At 38.9% G+C, this 23097-nt stretch overlaps 1 protein-coding gene across 1 annotated transcript in view; it reads right to left on the minus strand.

Annotated features, from left to right (window-relative positions):
- SV2C (synaptic vesicle glycoprotein 2C) overlaps positions 1-23097 on the minus strand; it is an 86476-nt gene that overhangs the window by 30727 nt on the left and 32652 nt on the right. Inside the window, exon 3 of the mRNA XM_075019944.1 lies at positions 18293-18444. Within this exon, the coding sequence (XP_074876045.1) occupies positions 18293-18444 (152 nt within the window). The remainder of the gene's footprint in view (positions 1-18292; positions 18445-23097) is intronic.

A 23097-nucleotide genomic window follows, 5' to 3' on the forward strand; every position in this document is an offset into this window, starting at 1 on the left:
CCTCTTAAGTTATTTATCTTACACAGAGGTATACATGTTTGTTTATTCACTTCAATTAGTCTCCAAACCACCACTGTCCCTGACATCATCCAATTACATGGTGAGTTATTGGTGATCTGCAGTGTTTTATTGTGCTTTTCTGTGTATTTACATGCTGCATCCCTATCTATAACACAGGAACAGCAATAATTACACAGCTTAAGTCTTAACTCAGTGCTGGAAGATCTCAGTAACACCAAAGAGGCATGAAAATAAGAGAAAAATCAGAACCAAAATATACAGAGTTTGGGAGAAGACCATACTGTCCAAATCCATAGAGACAGACATTGACATGAAATGCAGAGCCATCACTCCATAAAGGGAGAGGGAAAGGATAAAAATCAAGTTTATACAAAACCCTCTGCATGGTTTCTTGATATATCTGCACCTCATTCCTAAGAGAATTAAGGTTGTTCTCCAATACCTGATTGGTCCTGGAGAGGTGCTCAGCTGATGTGGGATCATCACACAGAGCTTTGTGAGCCTTTCCTAGACTGATCCCCTGATTTAAAATATTTGTTGCACCCATTGACATGATACTGCATGGAAACAAGGGCTAAGAGCAAAGCGTTCCACTTACTGGAAAGGAACAAAAGATGTCACTGCTAGGGAGTGGAGACAACCCTGCAGTCCTGTACTTCTGTTTGTGTATCTTTGGCCACTTAGAATCTTCCAATCTCAAACTAGGAATAGATCACAGAAATGCACTTTGCTAAGATGTCATGCTGATACAAATGTCTCTACCCGGCCACCACCATGCAGGATCCAATTTTGCTCCTTAGCAATTCTGAATACAAATGCAATGCAAGTATCCTATAGGACTGGAAACCTACCAAATCTCAAAGCACTTCAACACAGAATTGTGATGTCTTGACTTTGGTCACCATTAAGAGTTTTGCCTCTGTCCTGAGTCATTTTGAAGACTTCAGACACCTATTACTAGGAATCAAGCCTGAATAACTTCTACGTGGCTTCATTCTGAATGCAAATGTCATTATACTCCTTGGTATATCCTCACTTATTACAGTCCCTGGATAATGAGCATAGATTTTGAAAATTTTCCAGGGCAAAGCTGTAATTTTTTGCTTAGATCTTAAATCAGTGTTTCTAAAACATTCTACTTGTGCCTCCTCAAAATACCTTTCTTCCTCTCTACCGCATACATTATAAAACACGAATCAGTGCAAAAACTCTCTTAAAAATTATGTGATTGTGTATTTCTGAAATTTAAAATGAGAAACACCATGTTGCAATTGAAATTATTAAGTAAGTAAATACGCATATTCCAAGCTAGAATATTCTGTACTTCCTTTATGTGTACTCATGACCATTATTCACAGAAAACTGCCCAAGACTACTAAAAATTAATGTAGATGGACACAGGTCAAATTTTGTCCGGGGTTCAGATGCAAAACTTGAAGTGAGTTGTGATTTTTAATCAAAAGCTCAAATGTTTAATGTCCCTATAAATGGCTGGTTGTGTCACATTTCTGCATCAAAATTTGATTTGGAAAATTTTCTCCTTTCAGTTAAAGATCTGATATAGATCTACATCTACTTGTAAGTAGAGGTATTAGGAGTCATGTGGCACCCTCCTCAGTTCTGTGGAAACCAACAGTTGTTGTAAGCACTTGGATGTAAGATTCTTTTATACCTACATTTGTAATCTTCCCGATGCCCTTGTAATACTGTGGAGTGAGAAAAAATCAAAAGTAGTGCTGGGATGCAACAGGTTTGTGGTTTGCAACCTTCCTGAATTTAATGACTACCAGCCATTTTTCAAATGGATGTGTAGAGTCCTAAATGGCTAACTAAGGCTTATGGATGAAAGATTTGTTTGTATTAATTTTTTTTATGGGCATATGGACTCACTTTGAGAAACCTGGTCTGTTGGGGGCTGATGGGGTCCATCTGTCAGAGAAGGGGTAGAGCGTCTTCAGTCATAGGCTTGCCAAATTGGTGAAGAGGGCTTTAAACTAAAGTTGCCGGAGGAGGGGAACATCAATCTATCCTGCTCCTACCAGTTTGATGCCCAGAGTCTGGAGAGGGATCACAGAGCACCTGAAGAGCACAAGGAATTCCAGCTAGTCCAGCCAGTAAGTCAGCTTCATCAGGGGCCCAGCCTTTAAATTCTTCTATGCAAATGCACAAAGCATGGGCAATAAACAAGAGGAGTTAGAGATGTGCACACAGCTGCAGTACTATGATCTTATTGGCATCAAGGAAACATGGTGGGATGGCTCCTATGACTGGAGTGTTGGCATGGAAGGATACAGGCTCTTTAGGAAGGACAGGCAGGGGAGATGAGGAAGGAGTATTGCCCTTTTTGTCAAAGACCAGCTGGAGTGCATGGAGCTCTGCTTGGGGGTGGATGAGGTACTGACTGAAACCTTATGGGTCAGGATTAAAGGGAGGGCAGGGACTGGTGACATTATAGTGGGGGTCTACTGCAGGCCACCCAAGCAGGAAGATGGAGTGGATGAGGTCCTCTATAGACACATAGGAGCAGCCTCAGGTTCACAAACCCTGGTCTTCATGGGGGAATTCAACCAGCCTGATATCCACTGGAGGGACAAAACAGCAGGACATCAGCAATCCAGGAGGTTCCTGGAATGTGCTGATGACATCTTCCTTCTCCAAGTGATGGAGAGGCCAATGAGGACAGGTGCTATGCTGGACCTTGTTCGCACCAACAAGGAGGGGCTGGTGGGGAATGTGAAGCTCAAGGGCAGCCTTGGCTGCAGTGACCATGAAATGGTGGAGCTCAAGATCCTTAGGGCAGCAAGAAGGGCACATAGCAAGCTTGCTACCCTGGACTTCAGGAGAGCAGACTTTGGCCTCTTCAGGGATCTGCTTGGTAGAGAACCATGCAATAAAGCCCTGGAGGGAAGAGGGACCCAAGAAAGCTGGTTAATATTGAAGGGTCACCTCCTCCAAGCTCAAGAGCAATGCATCCCAACAAAGAGGAAGTCAGGGAAAAATGCGAGGAGGCCTCAATGAACAAAGAGCTCCTGGACAAACTCAAACACAAAAAAGGAAGCCTATAGAGGGTGGAAGCAAGGACAGGTAGCCTGGGAGGAATACAGAGAAATTGTCTGAGCAGCGAGGCATCAAGTTAGGAAAGCTAAAGCCCTGATAGAATTAAATCTGGCCGGGGACATCAAGGGCAACAAGAACGTTGGTGATAAAAGGAAGACTAGGGAAAACGTGGGCCCTCTCCTGAAGGAAACAGGACACCTGGTTACCTGGGACATGGAGAAGGCTGAGGTACTCAATGACTTCTTCGTCTCAGTCTTCACCAGCAAATGCTCCAGCCACACCACCCAAGATGCAGAAGGTAAAGGCAGGGGCTGGGATAATGAAGAACCACCCACTGTAGGAGAAGATCAGGTTCAAGACCATCTAAGGAAGCTGAACATGCACAGGTCCATAGGACCCAATGAGATGCATCTGCTGGTCCTGAGGGAACTGGTGACTGAAATGGCTAAGCCACTATCCATCATATTTAAGAAGTCGTGGCAGTCTGGGGAAGTTCACACTGACTGGAAAATGGGAAACATAGCCCCCATTTTTTAAAAAGGGAAAAAAGGAAGACCTGGGGACCTACAGGCCAGTCAGTCTCACCTCTGTGCCTGGCAAGATCATGGAACAGATCCTCCTGGAAACTATGCTAAGGCACATGTAAAATAAGGAGGTGACTGGTGACAGCCAACATGGCTTCACTAAGGGCAAATAGTGCCTGACAAATTTTGTGGCCTTTTTACAGCAGGGTTACAGCATTGGTGGATAAGGGAAAAGCAACTGACATCACCTACCTGGACTTGTGCAAAGCATTGACATCCTTGTCTCTAAATCAGAGAGACATGGATTTGATGGATGGACCACTTGGTGGATAAGGAATTGGCTGGATGGTCGCAGTTAAAGAATTGTGGTTAACGGTTTGATGTCCAAGTGGAGAGCAGTGACAAGTGGCATTCCTCAGGGATTGGTATTGGGACTGGCAGTGTTTAACATCTTTGTCAGTGATGTAGACAGTGGGACTGAGTGCACCCTCAGCAAGTTTGCCGGTGACACCAAGCTGTGTGATGCGGTCAACACGCTGGAGGGAAGGATTGCCATCCAGAGGGACCTTGACAGGCTTGAGAGGTGGGCCTCTGCTGAACCTCATGAAGCTCAACAAGGCCAAGTGCAAGTTCCTGCACCTGGGTCAGTGCAATCCCAAGCACAAATACAGGCTGGGGGACAAGTGGATTGAGAGCAGCCCTGAGGAGAAGGACTTGGGGTTGTTGGTTGATGAGATGCTCAACATGACCTGGCAATGTGCATTTGCAGCCCAGAAAGCCAACCATATCCTGGGCCACATCAAAAGGATCATGACCAGCGGGTTGAGGGAGGTGATTCTCTCCCTCTACTCTGCTCTCATGAGACTGCACCTGGAATACTGCATTCAGCTCTGGGGCCCCCAACATAAGGACATGGACCTGTTAGAGCAAGTCCAGAGGAGGGCCACGAATATGATCAGAGGGCTGGAGCACCTCTCCTGTGAAGACAGGCCGAGAGAGTTGAGGTTGTTCAGCCTGGAGAAGAGAAGGCTCTGGGGAGACTTTATAGCAGCCTTCCACTACCTAAGGGGGGCCTACAAGAAAGGCCTACAAGAAAGCTGGAGAGGGACTTTTTAACAAGGGCACGTAGTGATAGGACAAAGGTGTCCTGGTTTCAGCTGGGATAGAGTTAACTGTCTTCCTAGTAGCTGGTACAGTGCTATGTTTTGAGTTCAGTATGCGAAGAATGTTGATAACACTGATGTTTTCAGTTGTTGCTAAGTAGTGTTTAGACTAAAGTCAAGGATTTTTCAGCTTCTCAAGCCCAGCCAGCAAGAAAGCTGGAGGGGCACAAGAAGTTGGCACAGGACACAGCCAGGGCACCTGACCCAAACTGGCCAACAGGGTATTCCATACCATAGGACATCCCATCCAGTATAGGAACTGGGAAGTGGGGGCGGGAATCGCCGCTCGGGGACTAGCTGGGTGTCGGTCGGCGGGTGGTGAGCAATTGCCCTGTGCATCATTTGTACATTCCAATCCTTTTATTACTACTGTTGTCATTTTATTAGTGTTATCATTACCATTATTAGTTTCTTCTTTTCTGTTCTATTAAACTGTTCTTATCTCAACCCACAAGTTTTACTTCTTTTTCCAATTTTCTCCCCCATCCCACTGGGTGGGGGGGAGTGAGTGAGCTTTTGCGTGGTGCTTAGTTGCTGGCTGGGGTTAAACCATGACAAAGGGTTAATGGCTTTAAACTGAAAGAGGGTAGATTTAGATTAGATGTAAGGAAAAAATTCTTCACTGTGGGGGTAGTGAAGCACTGGAACAGGTTGTCCAGAGAGGTTGTGGATGCCCCTCCCTGGAATTGTTCAAGGTCAGGTTGGATGGGTCTTTGAGCAACCTGGTCTAGTGCAAGGTGTCCCTGCCCTGGTGGAGGGGGTTGGAACTAGATGATCTTTAAGATCCCTTCCAACCCAAAACATTCTATGATCCTATGATTCTATGCATATAGCCTAGAAACATTTTATGAAATCCCAGCCATTGAAAACCACAGCAGTATCTGGTAGCATCTGGAAGGAAAACTTAATCAAGGAATGGTCTAAGAATTTTCTTAGTTTAACAACCAGATAAAAAGTGAGCATAAAAATTAATTTGTTATTTTCAGTTTCCAATACGAGCAAGATCTATTTGGTAATTACACCAAGTTTACATTAGAGTCCAAAACAGAATGGAGACTGAAAAACTGGAAAGAAGATACTCTAATTACTCACATATAAAAAAAAGCAACCCAGAATATGCCACTAAGGGTTAATATTTAACTGATACCATCGAAAATCTCATTACAAGAACTGCAGCACAAAATTGATCTGACTGTTTGGCTGACTGAGTCAGTGGCCCCAGAGATTTATGTACACATGCAGTTCTGCAAAGTCCTTGGGTCTGGCTCTATGCTGCTGTTCAGTGGAGGCACTTCACAATCTGCAAAACAAAGAGGTAAAATCTGTTGTCCATAGCTCTGACAGCATCATAACTTACAGGCTCATCAGTCTAAGAAGAAAAGACCATGTCATGCATTCCAGAAATGACAATCAAGCAGTTGCAACTAATGTCAAAAAAAGTGGGGGAGGACATGTTAAAAGGTTCTGCTGTCGGAGCTTAACAATATCATGGTCAGTGTCAACACTGAGACTGTGTAATTAAATGTGACTAAAATGTGCTTCAAATTTTGTTTGTATGACCTTACTTTTGATTTCTTAAGATTTCTACCTCTGGTTTCCTACATGTACTTAGTGGTTTCCACTACTTCATTTTACTACACAATTAAGAATTGAAAAGTGGTTTGCGTTCAAAGTTCAAAATATCTGTTTGGACAGTGCTAAAGAGTACAATAAGAGCACCCCATCAACAGCAGGCAAAATCTGTTTTTATAAGTAGACAATATAATATTGCCAAATGCCCTATGCAGTAGTCATTATGAACTAAGTCTGAAGAAAACCACTTGTCTGCAACAAAATCTGATTATACTGTTGTCCTACCAATATGCAAAACACATATACAATGATATCTATGTATTTTTGGGTGGTGTCCTCCACAGCCTACCCATAGCTCTGAGCTCACAAAGTGTGTTGTATTTGGCATGACGAGTTGTTGTAGACACTACTAACAGAAGCTGTTAAATGTGGAAGCTAATTGAAAATATAAGTGCTTCCATCCTGGTCCAGGACTTTCAGTGATTTATGTGGATCTGGACTAAGGATATTTAAATGATGGGCTCATGGTGAAGAACAGAAGAGAAGCAATTAATCAAAAAAGACAATCAGAAAGAGGCACAATAAAGCACTGCAGTTCATGAAAAGAAAATGGGGTCTTCTTATCTAGTCTAACTTACAAACAATACAATCATTGAAATGCTGGAACATTTTCTGAAGAATACAGAGAGGACGTATCTTTTACAAATCATATGCATTTGTTTTACCTTTCGCATGCTGCTGTGGTGTAACAACAGAACATCTATGAACTCTTTCAAAATTTAACTTTATTATATTTTATTAGTTTGAAAGCTGTTGCAAGAAAAATCTTTTTTTGAATGAGCATTTCAGTGCTGTGATCTAAGTCTCACTTCCTTTTTTGATATTCAATTTGCCTCTTCTTTTTTTTAATAAAAAGGTGCAATATCCTATCACTAAGAGAGAGACAGATAGACTAAACAGGGAGTTTATGTGATCTAATAAATAGACCAGATGTGCATTCTAAGAATTATCTTCTAATCTAACAGTAGTCAATTAAACAAACCTGGTCAGTTGAATACATGGAGCTTTTCTGTACATACTGTGAACCATGGATCAGAAGTCTTGAATTCAAACTTTGGTCGAACACTTCCAACACAAATATTATTTGCACTCACAAATCAAGTACTAATGATCCTCAGTTCTATAATCTACCATAGCTATCCAAGGGGTGGTGGAGGTGGGAATTGGATTTCACCTGTGGAGAGGCGGTCACAGTATTTGAAATGTAATTATCAAAGGGAACAAGGAAAATACAATATATTAAATAAACAGAGCATTATATTATATTTTTCCTTTTGTAAAGCTTCCTGATTTCCTTACAGAATCTAGAATATCCAGATATCATGAATGAATCAGATGCTTATATCACATTGAAATACATAAGGTTCCTGTGGGAAAATAAAACAATCTAAGAGCCTTACCTTGATCTCTTTAGCCGTGATTCCTTGCTTTTTTATTATATGGCCGTGCTACCTTCAGGAATCACCTAGGAGAGGGGCCAAAAGTTTCAATGCCCCAAAACAAATAGCCCCTGTACTAGAAAGGAAACGAGACTTAAACAGCAAGAGATGAAGAGAGAGACGTAGAAGCAGCATGTCCTCACTTTGGCCAGCATCAAAGCAGAGGAGACCAAGAAGTGAAACTTCAGCCCACAGCCCTCATTACCAAATCTTGCTGTTTCTCTTTGCTCATTTTATGCTGTTTTCTGCTGGCACCTTTGGAAATTGTAAAAATACAGCTGTGTTAGGAACATTAAGCACACAAACACTGTAGGGGAGGTAGATCAGGTTTTTTCCATTAATTTGTACATGTCCCTCTCCTATAAATATGAGCACAAAGAATATAGTCAGGTGGTGTATTCAGATACTCAAATATGCATGGATAATTGAATATACCTTGATGGAATTACTTTCACTGAAGTAGGCATGATTTTCAAAAGTAACTTAATATTTTTCTTTGAGGAAATTTATAAACAAACTTCCTGAAAAAGAAATCCAATGCCATTCTGCAATTGATTATGTTAATTTTATTTTAAAAGCAACTGCACTGCAAATTGAAAAGTGACATTCCAGTTGTATATATAATTCATAGAGAGAATATATTATTGAAGTGAAAAGAAACTGTTACTCGAAGGACAATCACTAGCTGCTTCAGAGCAGACAGTTTTATAAGCCAGACAGGAAATATGGAAGTGTGGTCAACCAATTGGTACTGTTGTACCTGTGTTCCAGAGAAAATTATTATATTATGTATCTGAATAATCATAGAATAAGACCAGTGACCTCTTCTTTTGCCCATCTGTACAAATCACCTGAATTTTTCATCTGTTACAGACCAATCACAAAACCAAAAGCTTTTTTTGGCTTTATAACATTAAAAATTTGCACAAAGAAGAAATCTCATCAGATTAACATCTTGTTTGTTTCTGGACGTGAAAAGCAAGCGTTATGCCTGATACTGCAGACATTTCTGATGGGCACTGGCCAGATGTCTAAGGCAGCTTTATTAACTTGGATATAATTTTTCTTAATTTATACTCAAGGCCAATTCATTGTGTGAAACTGAGTTTTCATTAAAACTAAGGCTGAAGAGTTGCTGTTGTTTTATTGCCACAGGAATGACTGACTATTACTATAGTTTCTGTGGAAAATTATGTTTATGGCATTAGATAGTGATGTTTACGGCAACAGTCTGTTCACCTGTCTGTCAGTTCCTCTGCTAGCATAGTTTAAAGCCACTGACCTACTTCAATCAAATCTGACAGGAAGATATAGTCTCAAAGATAATCACATTCCCCAAAGCATTGTGAAATGCACTGCCCAGGCAGAGGGGAGATAGCCCATCAGAGGACAGAGGAAAAGGCAGGAGAAGTCAGTGGTCTCTCAGGGATGCTGCAGCCAGCCTGGGGACTGGGACCAGGCCCTGGCCATGCCAATCATTGCCTCTGGCACTGGTCCGACCCAAGCCAAAACACGTTGCCTTCTCCCTGACAGCAGCTAGACTGGAGCAGGACTGTAACTCAGCAGGGAGCAGCATGGTGAGGGTGTGGGAAGCTGAGTGTTTCTTATTGCACAGTGCTGGGGACAAGAAAGGTTACCTGTAGAGACTACAGCAGAAAGGGATCTGGAAAAAGCAAGGAGAAACTTAAAGTAGTGCCATGGTGCCTTGTAAGGAATATAGGGGAAGGTAGGAGAGAAAAGGGTTAGGCAGAATGACAGGGACATTAACAGAAACCCCTAGGAAACTGGGCCTCATAACTTTGCTCACAAAACAATTTTCTAGTTTCTTACTGAACCTCTAAATAAACAAATTTTCTCTTTCACAGTCAACCCAAAGAGCCCAGGAGAAGTTTATATTTGAAGCTCACTAACGAGCATCTTTAGTCCTCATTAAGTAGATGTGCTAAAAGCTACTTAAGCTTCTAAAGCTTACAAATATAAACATTTAAATGACCATATCAAACCCTACATTAGGGCACAGAAAATAGAAAGCCGATAAACAAAGTGATTTGTTTTGCTTTCCTAGCTGGATTTACATAAGCAGCTGTTCTAAATTCTGCTGTGTTGTGTCATTCTTCTTGTTCCAAAAGATGAAGATTTTTTTAAAGTATACAAATTCAGTATAATCTAATTTCATAGGATTATTTCAAATGAAGAAGAATTCATGAGTAGGAGTTGATAAGTTAACATTAAAACTGCCTCATACCCACTTTAATTAACTTGGATTTAAAAAGTATAGATATAGCTTCAGCCTGCAGAATACCAAATTAATGTAAGTGTACTAAGTATGGGGGGAAGCATAGCACATTAGGGATCATTTTGCCTCTTAGTGGAATGCAAAATAGATCAACAGATGTTGCATTATGTAGTAGATGCCTTTATGTCTGATCTATTCCATTTGTTCAGCATGACAGTCTCATAGCAAATGCAGATTCAACCTTAACAAAGCTCCAACTTCTTTTAAATCTCAAACAGTATTTTTCATTGGTTAAGGTATCCATAGATTCATGCACTCTGAAGACAGAAGATGCATCAGAAAGGCAATTGTATGGAGAAGGCAAAAATGAAGAGCTGCTCTTGGTTTTAAAATTTGGATCAAATGTTTCCTCCAAATTAACAACAACAAAAAAGATTATATTGATTTTAAAATCTGCAGATTTATTAGTGTGTTTATGGGCTTTTTACAACTGAGAAAAGACACATGCAGCTCTTTCCCAGGCCATCTTCTTTGGCATCTTTCTTTGTTCTGGACGACTAATAAATTCAAGATCTTCTGAAGACAACAGAAGCTACTGTGTAATAGAAAATGGAGCCTTAGGCTCAGATTTTTCCAAAACAGCTGCTGCTATGGCTTGGATTTGTTCTGAACCACCATGAAAAGTCAGAGTGTTAGGGAAAGGTTTGAGAAAAATAAGAAAAATAATGTTTTTTAAATAGAGAGTCCAGAATTTTCAAGATTAGATAAGGATTGACTTTTTCATTTCTCTTTCTACCACTACAAGGTTATTCAGCAGAGAAACTTTCTCTGCTCTAAGGCCCCTTTGGAGCTACCAGCTACAACAGATTGATAGGCAGGCATTTTTCTACATGTGCCGTGAATGTCCAATGCAGCTCCTTTTTCTTTTTTTTTTTTTTTCCTTCTAATTTCTGAAGTTCTTTTCTCCTTTTGTCTTGGTTTTCTTCATTTGCTCTTTTCTGGCCTACCCCAGCACCCTCTGGAGCAACAGGATCTGTTTAATAGTTCCCTGAGGACAGGGGTGGATGGGACCTTGAGGGGGTACCCAGTGTATCCACTTGCTCCAAATCAGAATCAACAATGGCGCCTACAATATTCTCAAAATATGTTCTTAAAGACTTACAGTGACTGAGAATTCACTACTTCCATAGCAGTTTTATTCAGAAGCTTAACTAACACACCATTAGAAAGTATTTTTCATTATCTATATTACCTCCCCTTTACAGAAATTTCAGCTCATTACTTTTTGTCTTATCATCAGTAAGCCATTTATCCCTTTTCCCTTTGAAGCTAATCATGCTTTTCTCTTATTTGCTTTCTGCAAGATTAAAGAAGACATCACTGATGCACCTCTTGGATGTCTAAACAATTGATGGTATTCTATTTCAGCATGTTGCAACTCTGACCAAGGAAATCAAACAGCCATAACATAAGTGTTTTTCCTATTTCCAACTCACATTAATCCGGTATTGATGTACAAGGAACTGCAGTAAATCATCTCTCTAGATATGACTACTAAGTATAATTTCTTTCCCTGGTTGTTTGGGCACAGTCACCGCAGTGATGCAGCAATGTGAAATCAGTCAAGTGTGGCTCTTTTTATTATAAATCATGTAAGTGCATCCCAGTCTTTTGATTGGATAGGTGCACTGCATCAGAGATAGCCAAATTCCCCTCTGGGGACTACAGCAAAGGAAGGGTGGAAGAAGGAACTTGGTGACCCTTTCCCTAAGATAAAACCATGATTTATAATACATTTATAAGCTGCTGAGAACCTCACTGCTGAGGAAACACTGGGAGCAGCTGATGAAATAGCCATGAGTGAAATCAAGCTGTTCCTCCAGTGTTCAGACCCACCTCTAACACACATTCCAGAATTTAAAATCACTATAAGAAGTATTTGAAATGCAGCGATACCTATAAAAGTAACAGACACTTACTTACAGCATCACCATCAACTTTGACACTTTGAAATTTATAGATTTGTGCAGCCAAATTGTGTCTAAAGATGCCGTACAGATATTAACCTGTGCAATCTCAAGAAAGTAATCACGGGGTTTTTACCAAACAACTAATAATGAGGTTAAACCCCTAATTTTTCAAAGTAGTCAAGAATTTTCTATACTCATCTGGGTACAAACTAGACCTAGACTTTGAGATACCCAAGTTCATGGGTTACTGTTGAAAAAAATGTAGCTTATACAAGCTGCTAGCAAAAAACCCCTGGTTTCTAACCTTACATCTTACTGACAAAGCCATTCATTAACCTTTCAATTTCTACAAAAATAAATGCTGACAAACAGAAAAAACTCCACTTCTTTCTTATATTGTCCAAAACATATACCATGTAACATTTATGTACTGGGGAATAATTGTTTCATGGCATTCATTTTGGAATAATCATGACCACAGAAGAGTGCAACCTTTTGACTCCACTTTGCTAATTCAATAAACCCCTGTCTCCTTGTAACGGGAGGCGACCAGCAGGCAAGACTGAAATCTTTGTACATCCACACTTGCAGCTCCCACCACTCAGATGGATCCAGTTCTGCTCATCAGAAGTGCTGGAAGATAGATGGTTCCTAAGATCCTTCTGCTTTTATTGCTAATCAAGTACTTGCCATGCCCTATAATCCCACTGTTAATACATAGCATTGGCATAGGATTTTTTATCCCAATACTGCTGCTGCCATGTGCCACTGAGAAACCCTTTAGACCATCAAAAAAAGATAGAATACGAGAGTTAGAAGTTTTTCTGCCTTCATTGCTACTGAACAGTTTTAGTCCATCATGTTCTCAGTTTAGTCTGCTGCAGGCGGAGAGATTAACTCCTCCATTAACACCGCGTGGTGCTGTACATGCTCTGAGTTGCAAAGTGAGCCAGTAGCTCTCCATCTCCTTATCTGCATAGCTGCTACATGCAGCTCTGCTTACCTCCTTGCCTATTTTACTACAGTATAGTTCATGATGGCTTCATACAGAAGGGGATTTTATTGCAGTTTTGAAGTTATGTTTACCTTTTTTATCTCCAACTGGACGACACAAGAACAAAGCAAACATGACAATAGAAAATACTACAGAAATTACTCTTGAGCCACCTACCAAAAAGGTGATAAAAAGATCTTTTTGATTGCCAATAAAGTTAATTTCTTCAGGCGAATCGATCTGCTTCACCACAACAATCTTCTGCTCAAACTGAGAAATGTTTTTCAGGCCACTTTGCAAGTCACTGACTCAAAAGAAAACCCGATTGGTCCACTCTAATCACAATTACACTTGGGTAGAAATAGAAGCCATTTATGGACTCCTGTGCCTATGGAAAGACTTATCTACTTACAGAAAGTAGAATTGAGAATGGGCAACGGGTCTCCAGTAGTAGGTTTGGTGAATTTAGCGTGGTCCTAAACTATTGAGGACAGGCTGTGGTTTGATGTGCCCTTAAAAACCTCCAGTAACTGCATTTGGCAGCTTATGTTAGTAATTTATTACATCTGTATTTAAAGCTTAACTTCTTTCCTATCTAAACTAAGCCCCAGTTTCTGTCATTTAAACTCATTCAAGAATAGTGGCAGGAGAAAGTAAAAGGCGAAGATCTTCAGAGAAAAGTAGGAGCAAATATATTTTACAAACGAGGAAAAGAATACAAAATTTCCAGTAGCAGACATAATTATACATTTTAAAAATAGAAGTAACCAGTAATCTTTTAAATACTATGTTTTGCAAGTCAAGTATGGGTCCATTGTTTGGACACTTCCATGCCTGGATTTTTAAGTTCTAAGTTACTGTAAAAAAGTTATTCTTTAAAAAAAAAAAAAAAAAAATCAGAAAAAAGGGCTTTCTTTACTTTAGTAAAATTCTGAAGACTGGAGTAGAATTATCATTTGTAACTTGTCCTCTTTCAGTCACAGGACAAAATACCAGCTGTTTGCAGATGCAATGGAAAAATTCGCTAGAACGTCAAACAAGTTAGTACTTTGCACTTACACCTAGAGAGACAAATTACAGCTAGGCAAGAAATGTTCAATTCTGAAACTGAATGCTTTTCCTTAGATTTCTTATTCCGCTTCTTTCTCCTCCAAATTTGTGTTCCCTGAATGGTGCTAAGTACCTTTCTTATGAACACAAGTAACTGGTCCTCTGTTAAGAGGAAAAAAGACACTACTGATGAAAAATGAATAGTTTAGACAAATATCTGTTATGCAATGTGATTATACTGCTCTGAATAAAATGTTTAGACTAAAGACTTAACTCTGCTTTATGCATTGAGTGTGTTAGAAAGTAGTATGTTTCCTATTTCCTTGATTCTGTAATTTTGTAGTCTTTTAGTGACTAATCTAGCCTAATTTAATTTGAATTTGATGGATATATATGGAAGTAATATTTCTCCCTCTGATCATGCCATGGAGATTTGTTCAATAAAGCTATTTGACATTGTTGTCTCCTCTGTCCCCTGGTAAATATCAGAAGTGGGGGGTTAGAGTGTGAGGAAAGCTTCAGATTTCGAGTGCAGTCTATGCTGTAGCAGCCCAGACAGCTGCATCATCCTGTTTCCTGCCTTACAGTCTGATTTCTTTTTGGCCATGTGTACCCCTTCTTGTTCAGGAGTAAGATTTACAAATCAGTGAGGTCAATATTTGTTTGTCACTAAGCAAAATACTCGAGGGAATGTTTCAAATTTCAGAAGGTCTTTATGTAGTTTATGAAGCCAGAAAAGGCTTGTGTACATCATATATGCAAAACATAAAACCACACAGAATGCCCAAACTGATACGTTAAGTACACTGAAATCCTTAACCAGCTTCCCCTGATTTTTAGTTTGGAGATATGCTACAATAAAAATTGAGACTGATTCTTCAAATAACACATGTGTATGGCAGGCAACATTTTTTTTTTTTAAAACTGATAATTTTATAACTTTCTTTTTTTAAATTATAGGGTTAAAATGGCTAGAACAACTTGCATAATTCTTTTTGATTCCTATCCTCAAACTAATACATAAACTTGGTATAACAAGATGGTAATATATCACTATCTGGGTTTTAAACCAAAATGTAATTTCTCACTCCTAAGTTTTTTTGTTATTTGAAAATGAATATTTTAAAGAGCATTGTAATACACATTTGATGCATTTGACAGTCTTTGAACTAATCTACCTTGAAACATGATGCTAAATTTAAAGTTGCACTTGCAAAATGATTTATAAAATGGTAATTATCTTTCCTATCCAGCCTCATCTAAGTCGTTCATAAAGCAGTTTCTTTGGAGCTGCCTAATCTGGGACTTTGTTAATCGGCAGCAATTAGAAGCATTGCTCTGCAGATGTTTCTTCTAGTAGCTTCTCCATCACCTGAACTCCTCTTTCAGAGATGCTGAACAAATCTACATCCATTTTCAATTTTTAAACAAAAGCCAACAGCTATAGAATTCAAGAAACCCTAAGACAGAGATGCTTGTCTTCCAGATGATATTAGCCTTTCTGTATGTGGTCACTGCAGCACAAAATCATGCTGATTCCTCTCTTAACAACACACTGATGCCAAGGCAACTGTTAGCTTCCCTTTATTTTGTGTTTCAGAGCATTACTCAGGTTTCAGACACTCCTGTGCTGCTTCAACAGAAGCAGAGATAAACTGTTACATATAGAGAATGTAATCTTTATTTTCTCAGAGGAAAAGCTAAATGTTCAACTGGTAAACTTGTATAGATAGCTTCACTGGCTGCCTTGGGCTAGATAATGTATATCAGCTGTGAATCTAGGACTTTTTAAAGTGGCTTATATAAGAGGCAATATAAATGAAAGGAATAAATTTGTGAAAGAAGGAGGAAAAAAAATCTATGAAATTATAGTACTCTGTTGGCCTGGTATTTTTCTATTCATGTAAGAATAATTCCACTTATGCTCAATGGCAGTTTATTGCTTTTCAACAGATGCAACTTCATCCACTGCTGTTGAGTAACTTCTGAGTTCAGGTGGGAAAATCAACTCTATTTACTCCTTATGTGAGAAACAGAGAGCTCAGAAATCCCTATGCACTACATAAATAAGGCTTAGAAGTGGGTGGAGTGCTTTGTTTCTAATTATGTTTTGCTTTTTGGTCAGTGGAGATGTGAATGATGAGAAGGACTGAAAGTGAGAAAAATCTGTATATTTCCTTAATTCTGGCAAAATAATTCCATGGAATCCATGTAGAAATTGTAAAAGAGAAAATACCACTGCAAGAGCCTCCTCATGAACACACGTGATACAAATGGTGCAGAGGCCCTGCACTGGTATTTGCCTGACCTAGAGTGTTTCCAAGAGGGTACAGCAATCTGTGACCGTGCCCTCCAGCGCAGGGTTTGTCCTGGGAGCCCATGGCAATGCCTGAAAGCTTAGCACAGCATCACGACAATGAAGCAGTTTGCCCCTGGTCCTGAGCTGGGGTGATTCCACATTTGTACTAGGAACTAAGACAGGGGTTTTAAACTCCACAAGGTAACAAAAAAAGTCTGATTTAAAGTGAAGACAATTTTAAGATCTCATCAAAACCCATAAATACATTCTGTTTAATTTTGCCAAAATGATGTGTAAACTCACTTCTTTTCCTGTGAGAAAGGATTGTTTCTGTTGTTTATAGCTTGCCTTTTAGCCCTCCTTTTGGCTATTACAACTTTCCTTAATATACTGCAACGGGAGTGATTTATATGGCTAACACTGAAGAGTACTGTTTTTAAAATTGGGTTTTTTTTCGTTCTTTTGTCCTAAGTGATTTCATAAACATTTTTGCAGAAGGACACACAAAAAAAATCAGTGTGGCATAGCTTTCTGTTGCTGATATTCTTTTCCCTCTAGTGCCACTGCTTTGGTATAAGGAAGTGTATTATTATTCATTGAGATATACTGCCATGTGACATTTTAAAAGCACCTCCGTAAAGGTTATTGAGTTATTTATAAAATCTACAATGAAATTAGACAACCTATATAAATCAGTCTGTCATAATGTTTGCATTTTCTACTGAAAGATAAAGACAATAAAAACCCATAGGAAAGCAAAAAGTGCTTGGCATCCAGAGCAATTTACTAATTGGAAAAAAAAAAATTGTCCACATTATGTCTTGTCAGCAAAAATTCCTCTTTGATTCCAGCAATTCAAAGCCAAAATGCAAGGTTGAAGACATAGATTCAGGTTGCATTACCAGACTCTAAAATTAATTTCATGCAACAGTCTAGATATTTGATTAGTCTGCATGATTATAATTTATTTCTGGACATTACTGGCTGCCAAATATTCCAATTGCTTTGGGCAAACTTTATGAAGTTGTCCTCTCTTTCACTATCCGACTGCGATAAACCTCATTGCTTGGCTAAAGAAAGCTGCTTTGGATGCCAGCTAACTCACAACACTGCTTTACTTGTCTTGAGGAGTGCCAGGGAGAAGTGCTTGCAGAGGCTGATATTTAAGAACCTCTGAGCAGTCTCAGCAACCCTGGAGACCTGTGAGCACTTACTTAACTATTCTAAAAGGCAAGCCCAAGAGACTAAGAATTGAATCTGTAGCTCCACATAATGTTTAACCATGTCAGGGCAGTAAAAAGCTCTTTCACAAAGTGGCTTATATTGCGTGTGTCTATAACCTCAGCTGTTGCAAGCTTTCTGTCTTATTTGCCCTCATTCACCCCTACAGCATTTAAGTGCACTCTGTTCAATTTCTTTATCTCTACACCACTAAAAAGATCTACTAAGAATGAAACATTCAGCACAGCTTTATATTCAGAACTAGTGCTGCAAACATTAATATAGTCCTTACTCTTCTTTCTCAAGAATGCATAATTGACATTTTATCTCTGTATTGAATAAACAAAACAAGCACAAATTTGACATTCAGCAATTGTAAATTTATTTTCTCTGATGTAAGTCTATATATCACCTATTTTCTCCAGATTCAACAATAACTCCAATTATATTTTTATGTGTCCAGGTTTTCACTAATCTAAAGGATCTAACTAAACATGGGAATTGGCTAATTTTTGCACCTTTTAATATGTTGCTTTTTATTTAGGGTACAACCTATTCTCCACCAAAAGGAATAATTTTTTTTGTTAATAGCAGGGTCTGTATTTTGAGAACAGACAGAAGTCCCCAATTTAAACTATACTTTCATACTAGAAGAACTACAAATGACAAGGAGATGTTTTTCTTACCATAATGAGGAATTATTGCCCAAGCCATTGCAGAAGCGTAGATGCCGCCAATCATCCAAAACATACAGAGCCAACTCAGGTGTTCACCTCGTTTCTCCCGAGCAAGCACTTCCGAAAAATAGGAGAAGACTGTTGGCACAGCTCCACCAATCCTAAAAGGAGATACAGATCATGGATTAAAGCGAGAGTAACAGCTAGTTGAAGTTTGAACAGGCCCATAGCTGCAGTCATTGAAAACCCAAACTACAAGCAGCTTTTCCAGCAAGACCGTTTTTTCTCAAATTGCACCATGTATTGGGGAACTCTTGAGGAAACTTTCACCAGTTTAGACACAATTTTTGTCAAATATTTCATTGAAAACTCCATGTACAATTTGTTGCATTCAGTGTTTCAAGGGGATGGTCAGTGTGCCAGCCACTGGAACAGAAACCATCACAAAGCGTTGACTTTCACCATTACAAATATCCTGAAATCACGGCAGTCTACTGACAAGTGTCATTGCTTTTAACTGAAAATATTAGTCATTTTCCTGAAGAATAATAGATATTTCTCTAAGTCTTACCTCCCATGCTTTAGGTATTCAAGAAGTGACTCATTGCCAACTATGTTACTAATATGTTTTATTTTACACATATTTAAAAAGATGTTCTATTCAGTTGCACTACATGATTTGCTAAGCCCATGCTGGCTTTTTACTTAAGTTTTTTATGAAAAGCCTGTGCATTCATATAATATTCAGTTTTTCACATGGTAAAAATAAACACTGTCTGAAGGTTAGTTGGACAAAAAAAAGAGTTCAACTTGGTTTTACAAAAATTAAAGTGACTCAAATTATCTATCATTTTCAGTACCAGCTTCTGGATCATCTTTTACTGTCTTTATCTCTTCACTACCAATGCAAGCTGTCAAATGTTCTACAACAGGACAAGTCCTTGTGGATTTTATTTTTCCTGCTGAAGAAAATACCTGTGAAGCTTGAAGACATATTCTTCCATACCAGATTACATACTTTAAAGCAGTATCTTGCATGTTTTGAATTTTAAACTGAATTTTAAAGATAAATGCATATTTATGCTGTCATCTGGGAGCTGCCAAACTGGGAACAAAAAGAAGGAAGCTTGAAACATATTAAAAAAAATATTAAAAAGGAAAACATGAATACAGAAATGGTATTTCAATCCTAAGAAAATTCAGTGCCATAGCAATACGGTATATTTTACGTCTTCAGGTGCAGCAATGAAATACTGGGCTCAGCTGTTATACTTGTTTATGGGTCTGCTGTTTTGTCACTTCCTTCTAGACAGCTCTTCATGAAGTACTGCTGGTCAACTCTTAGCTTTACAATGAATGTTTCCTGTAGTTGAGCCTGCTAGCTCTTACACTATCTGCCAGTTCTGCAAAGGTTTATACCTCCATGATTTGTTAGACATACAGCTAAGAAGGGCTGTATCTCATTTCTTCTCATGAGTGAAAACACTAAAAGCCTTTATTAGTGACCTGACCTGTCACAGGCAATGGAAACGTTGTCTTTGGAGGTTATCCTGGAAGCCCAGGGTGAGGAATGCTGGAAGGGACATGGGCAAGGGCGGAATCACAGCTCATTTTACTGTGATAGGGAAGCCCTGCTGCCTCAGTGGTGCTATGGACTTGGGTCTCTCCAGTTCCCAAAGTATAAGCAGATTACAGCTATGATTTCTTACCTTCAGGGCTCAGGCACAGCTTTGAGTTGCAATCCTACAATATTGCCCAAATACAGTACTCATGGATCTAATTAGAGTTCTTCTAATGTTGAAAATTCACTAACAGAACAAGAAACAAGGTCTTCCTCTTTCCTGCCTAAGCTGGGAAATGCTCATGAGGAGTTATATGTGCCCACTTTCAAGAAGACCTAGATTAATAGATTGCTCATGGCATGTAGGATAGTATCATTCATGCAATAACACCCTACATAAAGAGAAAAATTTTTGGTAAGACAGAGCTTTTTTCTCTGATTTTCTTCTGCTCATTAAGAAGATTATAGAGAGTGGTAAGTAAATATATATTTGGTAATTTTCCTGTTCTATTACCCAATCTGTTCTTCTAAATTTAGAATTTTCTTCATTTTATATGTTTCTCCATGAAGTACAGAATCTTCTCTCTATTTTATAATGCAGATATTATGGTAGTAAATATAGCCTGAAACTGTCTGTGCTATATAGCACAATTAATAATAAATCACGTTGAACACCTTAATAGTTTTCCTGTTGCAAAGTGCTTGAAAACATTCTCTATAAAGGGCTCATTTCAGGTAAATACAGTTCTTATGCTTATGAAATTCAAGATTCAACATATAATCTTCTTTAAATCTCCCTTAAATTTCCTAGGCTAGAATTCTGATGAAGTGGGGCTTGTGGAGAGTTTCCAGTTGGTGGAGGAAGTCATGCATCTGTAGGTCATACAAATGTTTGTGGGATGATGGCTTAGGAAATGGGTGGATGCTTCAAGTGCAAAGAACATACCCTCTCTTAATGTCATAAAATGCACAGAGATCCTGACCAAAGGCAGCACAAAAACGTATCTCTTACCTGTCAGCATGAACCAACTGTACCATGGAGGATGGGATGTTGATGCTGCTTTAGTGTTTAAAACTGATGCAGGTGGGTTGACTCATATGCTATGTTCTAAAGGTCCTCCAAGGCTACAGAAGAAACATTGTCTGTACTGACCAACTTAATAGGGCAAGTTTTCTAACAAATAGACCTTTTAGATGTGTAAGAGGAATTTTGGAGCCAGCAAACCAAAAGGTTTATTTAGGATATGTAAATAAACAGAAAAAAAATAACCAGCTTTGAAAAAACCCAGTTTTTCTGTTTCATCTGATGTGATTCATTTGACACTTATAGTGAGTACATGAACAGGCTAAGAAAAGCTTAAAAGTCCGGTTACTACGTTCATATTGATTAAACAGTGAAAATAGCTTGTCTACTGTCTAAAGGAGAAATAAAGGATGTATTTTCACCATACAGACAACAGCTGCTATGTAGAGTTGTAGGTCTCTGTTTCATAGCAACTGTGTAGTAAAATGTGTTGTGTGCTTCTTCGTACCTTCAACATGTGAATGGAAAACTTACTTCTCAGCTGGTTAAATTCTTCCTTCGGGCCTCATGTAAATGTAGAGCAATACTGCTAGAAGTTTTTAGGATACCTGTACCTAAAAGGCTCTTCCTATGTCACAAAGCTATTACAATGAGTAAAAAACTATTATGAAAATCTTAGGGAGGCTAATCAACAGCTGAATTGGAGGAGAGAAGAGGGAGATGGTGAGGAAGCATGCTGCTGCAGAAGACTGTTCTTTTGCTCTTATGCTGGACAGTCTTAGGGTGGCAGTAGCCATGCCTTCACTCCCTAAAACTTCCTCCCAAATGCAGAGCAAGTGACAGGAGAAAGGGAGAGCAGAAGAACTACAGCTGTTATCACACCAAACAACAAGGAAACTCCTTGAAAACTGTGTGGACCTAGAGAACATTTTTAAGGAGCAAAGAAATTTCTGTTTGGCTCTTGCAGAAATTGTAATGTGTGCTTGGTACCACAGCCATTTACTATTATAGAACTAATGTGGTATGTGGTATACTGAACATTGCTTGCAGAAGCATAAACTACCTCTCAGAGACTTGTGCAAGAGAAGATCAGAACAACTCTGACTTCTTCCTTCTTTCACTTGTGAGGATCTTTCACATACTTTAGCAGCTATTGCACATTATGAATTAATTCATCAAATGTTCATACCACCCCCCCATATTACCCAACAGCTCCAAGGAAGAATGCACTTTCTATAGTAAAAAAAATCCTAGGCTAGATCCCACTTTCACTTACATTCGTATTAGCCCTTAATAATTTAGTGGCTCCAGGTGACCCCTTCCATATTTACATGGAGGGAACAGAATTTGATTCTCAATATTTTTATATTACAAGTTTGAAAGCAGACTGCCTCTTCAGTATCCCACCAACATTGTGTGAAATGGATGGTGGCATGCACAGGAGGGAATTCCAAATAAAATCAAAGGCAGAGTTGCCACTGATTTTGAATTAGGAAGACGTCATCTTTTGTTTTATGGGAAATGCAAACACTATTTTCCCACAGAATACAGTATTAAGTCTGCCTCTGGCAATTAACTGTTTTGATACAGCGGGCTATTTGCTCTTATTGTGTTTATAAATTATATGGCTCATTCTCATTTGTAGAAAAAAATTTGATACATGGAACTACATTCTTCTTTTCACATGTCTGCACATGCAGATGAAAAGCTGGTAAAAAATGTGCTGACTTGAGAAGAATGTTTATTCTGAAAAATGGGCAAGATTTTAACTTTCTTAAATACAAATGATTCAAGCAAACTGAAGTTTTACATCTTATCTCTTATTCATGTATGACATTTCTTCAGTCATCATAGCCACAGCAGTGGACATAAACTTTCTATCCACAGATCATGGAGAAGAGTCCATGCATTACTTTTAAAGGGTCACAAAAAGTATCTACGAAATGCAAATTAACTATACAGGGTTTTTATACCTCCACTGGAAAATTGTGTAGAGTCTGAACATTTTTTTAAAAGATTGAAAAAACACTGGTCTAAATCTCTGGGTGGTAACTATCTCCAGAACAACAGATTCTGTAATGAGGCATGGTCTAATACTAGCAGGAGGCAAAACTTTGTTGAGCTTGGCTCAACACCATAAAATAAACTCACTCTATAAGGATCATTCTCTGCACCTAAAACAACAGGATGCATTCCTTCAGCCTTGTCTTTTTAAATAAATATGTAGGA

Source organism: Buteo buteo, chromosome Z (genome assembly GCF_964188355.1).
Source record: "Buteo buteo chromosome Z, bButBut1.hap1.1, whole genome shotgun sequence".
Lineage (NCBI taxonomy): Eukaryota > Metazoa > Chordata > Aves > Accipitriformes > Accipitridae > Buteo > Buteo buteo.